Here is a 4,715-nt window from a genome sequence, read left to right on the forward strand (position 1 = left end):
GTTAATTCCTTGCTTTTCTGTTTTTCTCTGTACCCTGATGGACTTTTCCATCCAGCTTCTAAAATAATATGAGCACACTATGGGTAGACTGAGTAATTTTCACAATGCAAAATACATGAAAATATATAAACCTAAGGGTAGAAGAGTTTGAAAACTTATTGGTAAGGATGAAAGAGAAAGAAACTTTCTGTTTTTATCTTCACTTAAATCTTACTGTATTACTCAGTGTTCCCAAACCACTAAAAACACTGTGATAGTGCATAGAGTTAGTTAGCCAAGGTGTCAGTATGCTTTCTTCTACTCTCCAATTTCTGTGGACAAGATCCTATGTCATGCCATGTGCATAGAGGTACACATTTGTAATCTCAAGAAGTCAAGATGCTGAGGCAGGAGGATTACAAATTCAAAGCTAGCCTCAGCAACTTAGCAAGGCACTAAGCAACTTCTTGAAATCCTGCTTCAAAATAAATTAAAAACAACAATAACAACAACAACAAAACAGCTGGGAATGTGGTTCGCTGATTAAGGACCCCTGTGTTAAATCTCTGGTAACAAAAATAAATAAATAAATAAATAAATAAATCCCTTGTCACTTCTCGATGAGACCTTTCTTTTCCTCCCTTGCTAAGGGCTTTCAGAGTAATCTTCTTTTGCCCCTCTTCTGATAGTGATCATGGTTATGACCAAGTATCACCATTCATTAGATTCTGAGCTCCAAAGTACAGTAAAAATGCTACATTCTCCTTTGCATCTCCATTGCTGAGAATAGGGTTCTGCCAGAGGGATTATTTAAAAAGCATGCATTCCCAACAAAGGAAACAATTAGAAATCTATAGAATTCAAGAAGAATGGGGAACCTACAGAATGCAAGAAACTCTTTGCTAGTTACTGTTTGACAGATGATTAATATCCAGAATATATAAAGAACTCAAAAAACCTTACACCAAAAAAACAAATAACCCAATTAATAAATGAGCAAATGTGAATTAAACAGACACCTCTCAAATGAAAATATACAAATGGCCAACAAATTTAAGAAAAATGTTTAGCATCTTCAGCAATTAAAGAAATGCAAATCAAGCTACACTGAAATTTCATCTCACACCATTCAGAATGGCAGTCATCATGAATATGAATAATAATATAGGAGAGGATGTGGAGAAAAAGGAACACTTATACACTATTTGTGGGACTGTAAATTAATTCAACCACTGTGGAAATCAGTATGGAACCACCATATGACCCAGCTCTACCACTCTTTGGTTATTTATCCTAAAGAATTAAAGTCATCATTCTGTAGTAACACATGCATGCCCATGTTTATAGTAGCACAGTTCACAACAGCCAAGCTATGGAACCAACCTAGGGATCCATCAATGGATGAATGGGTTAAGAAAATATTGCATACATACATACATAATGAAGTTTTATTCAGCTATAAGGAAAAATAAAATTATGTCCTTGCAGAAAAATGACATACTGGATCTTAGGAATTTGGGAACATTGTGTTAAGTGAAAACAGCCAGTCAGAGGTCAAGGGTTGAATGTTTTCTATCATATGTAAGAAAAAGGCAAAGAGAAGTATGTAGGGGAAATTTCATCAGTATCAAAGGGAGATCAGTAGAGGAAAGAGACCAAGGGCTAAGAGGTGGAGAGGAAAGGGGGAAGTGCTGGGGAGTGTGATATTGGCCAAATTATATTGTACTGTTATATGTAACAACAAATCCCATCATTATATACAACTATAATGCAGGAGTAAAAACATGCAGAAAGAGAGGGGTAAAGTGTGCAATCCTTGAATGTGTGTCACATTTTATCTGTATGACACTCAGACATTCAATGTGGGTACAGGCGTCTATTAAGCAAGCAAGGGTCAAAAACATAAAGAAAGGAAACAAATTGCATTGTCTATATCTCCTTCACTACACTCTCATGAAGAAGACCTGAGAAGTCTACCCCAACTACCAGGAGAGAGAGAATCAGTATAAATCTGCCTTTCAACTTTTCACCTTTGCATGATTTCTCAGGACTAATATAAACTCAGAAGAGAAACCATGAACCCTGGTTATGTCACCTTCATCAAAGTAAGAAAAATTATGTACAGTAAGCATACACTGCCACTGGTCTCACCTCAGTCCCTCTTGCCTGGCCACTGTTCACAGAGAAATAGAATGATGAGCTGCTGCACCCACAGCGCGGAGGTGGCTGGCCACATTTCCAGGGTTCCCAATACAGGAATATCAGAGCTGGAGCTCCAACATTTCCATTAGTCCTCAGAGTTCTTTTGTTGTTATGCCTAGTAAATTCACATAAACTAGGCTTTTGCTGTGGTCAGGGGCAGGGACTGGTGTTCTTTAGGGCAATATTTAAAGGAATATGACCTTCATGCTATGCATCTAATTTTCTATTATTTCTTTAACTTACAAGGCACTTAACAAACCTTATTAAATGTTTTCAATTTCATTGATCTGTATATTTTCTATTATCCTCAGAAAAGAAAAATGAACATCAGAATGTAGCATATAATTACTTTTGATTGTAAAAAAATCTATTTATGAGAATATTTTATGTTTTTGTAAATGTTTTCTTTTCTGTACACAAAGCTCCAAGCCACTTCAGACTGGTTATTAACATAAAAGGTCTCTCTACAATATATTTTTCATACACAAATGCTTTGTTTTTCATCGAATATTCCAAACAGATCTTACAAATGAATTAGATGCAGTCCAAATATTTCTCTTGTTTAAAGAGATGGCTTGAATTGAATCAATGTTTCTTTGACAGTTTCAACATCTTGATATTTAAGATTTGATTGAAGGTCTGATCTTATCGTAATATATTGATAATGATTATTGGTACAGTCCACGTTGCTAAATGCAAACATATACAAGTCTTTTGTGGAGAAATTCTTTTCAATAAGCAATCAATAGGTTCTTCATTGTGCAGAGAATTTCTACATAAATGTTCTCTCTGTTGCTTCTGCAGTATATTTCATTCATTGGTCTATGATCCTAAAATAATGTTAGCATTGATGCTAATCAGTATCAATTACTGTTATATGCATATAATTCCATGGAATTTACTGAGAATTGTGACTCGATTGAGTCTTTCCCAAAGATGAGGCTTAGCTAGATGATCTGAGAAGAATCATGACACTGACTGCTTTTCATAAGGAAGCAAACACAGCAGGATGCAATTACAGTTGTTTTGAATGAGTTATACATTTGCACCTGGAGAAATGATTTAGAACTAGCAATGAAAATCCCCTCTCCTTTCATGGCTAATGTTAGGATATTTATTATAATTTGTTCTAAAACAGAGAGAGGTATAGAGACAAAGTCATTCTACATGAGATTTCCTAAGTAACATTCATAAGTATGCTAAGTAAATTTTAAGAGTACTTAAAAGAGCACATGAAACCAAAATTAATGCAAGAACTGAAGACAATTAAGAAACCTCTTATAATTGTTTGTCCTGGAGAATTATAGCTTCTCGTCAGATGTGTTTGTTAAGATTGTCTTCTTTTTAGAATATACTTCACTTTCCAAAACACCCTTATGAATGCTTGTCTTAATTTATTGTTCCCCAGGATCAGGATAAATGAATGGCCTGAGGGATAGATCAGAGCAATCAACTCACCAAATATCACAGCTAATTCAGTCTCTGGCATAAAGTAGCTGGAGGTGGCTATAAGAAAGGCCAAATGGTAGGCAATGAAGAGGAGGAGGAAGGAGATGACTGCTTTCATGGCTCCCACGTGTGCTTCTGAGCTGGGATCTCTGTGCCCTGAGGCATTGAGCTGCATCTGCCTGGTGTGTCTCCACAGGGAGAGGATCAAGAGGAGAAATGAGATTAGGGACACAGAAAAGGGAAACAGTGTTACCAGGTTGAGATATATCTTGGTAGAGGCATATGTGGTTTTCTTTATTCTGCATTTCACAGTTAGGTTTCTTTTCCACTTTGCCTTCACACAGTGTCTGAAATCATCATTCAAATTCTTGGTGACGGGGAGACTAATAAACACAGAGAAGGCCAAGCACCCCAGTAGAGTCTTGAGAATCACCCTGTCAATTCTCCACTTCATCCAGAGGAAAAGTGGGTGGAAGAAGTTTGCTATCTTGAAGAAATAGAAAGTGCTAAGGCAGGTGGCAAACCAGACACTTAAGTGGTTGGTTAGGGTCCAGAAGAAGTCAATGATTCTCATTTGTTCACCAGTGGTGTAGACATCCGGATACAGCACCAATATAAAACAATCTAATAATATTATAAATAATAGACAAATTCTGGACATAGCCAGACTTGTGAGGATTAAATCAATGGAGGCAATCTTCCTATTCTTGACCTGGTCCATGAACGTTACCACGGCAATGAAAGCATTCCCCAAGATCCCCACTGAAAACTCCACAGCTGCTATGAGTAACAAAATGCTCTCCTCTGTACACAGCATGCTCGGATGGAGAAAGACCTAGTTACTTTCTAGTTGACCTGTAGCAGTTTGGTATCTATACCTGCTTCTTAGATTTTGCTCTAATTTTCTTTACCTCTTCTATTGTGGTCTTGCGATGAGAAATGGAGACCGGAGTTCTCTTCATTAAATCCTAATTAGTCTTGATGAATGCTGTGTTTGACCATCCTTGGCCTGGCTGCTGTGTGTCCATTTATCTTCTCAGCAGCTTCTTCTTCTCCACATGTAGTTAATTTAGGCTGAGCTAGTG

The 4,715-nt window shown here is 36.9% G+C and overlaps 1 protein-coding gene across 1 annotated transcript; it reads right to left on the reverse strand.

Annotated features, from left to right (window-relative positions):
• Window positions 1–3,508: 3,508 nt before the first annotated feature.
• Window positions 3,509–4,447, reverse strand: LOC306662229 (taste receptor type 2 member 7-like; the record flags this gene model as incomplete). The annotated part of the gene is made up of 1 exon (XM_079141757.1): window positions 3,509–4,447. One exon carries the CDS (start codon window positions 4,445–4,447, stop codon window positions 3,509–3,511), a length of 939 nt encoding a protein of 312 aa, XP_078997883.1.
• Window positions 4,448–4,715: the final 268 nt, after the last annotated feature.

The sequence above is a fragment of the Sciurus vulgaris genome (assembly GCF_902686455.1).
Source record: "Sciurus vulgaris genome assembly, chromosome: 5".
Taxonomy (NCBI): Eukaryota; Metazoa; Chordata; class Mammalia; order Rodentia; family Sciuridae; genus Sciurus; species Sciurus vulgaris.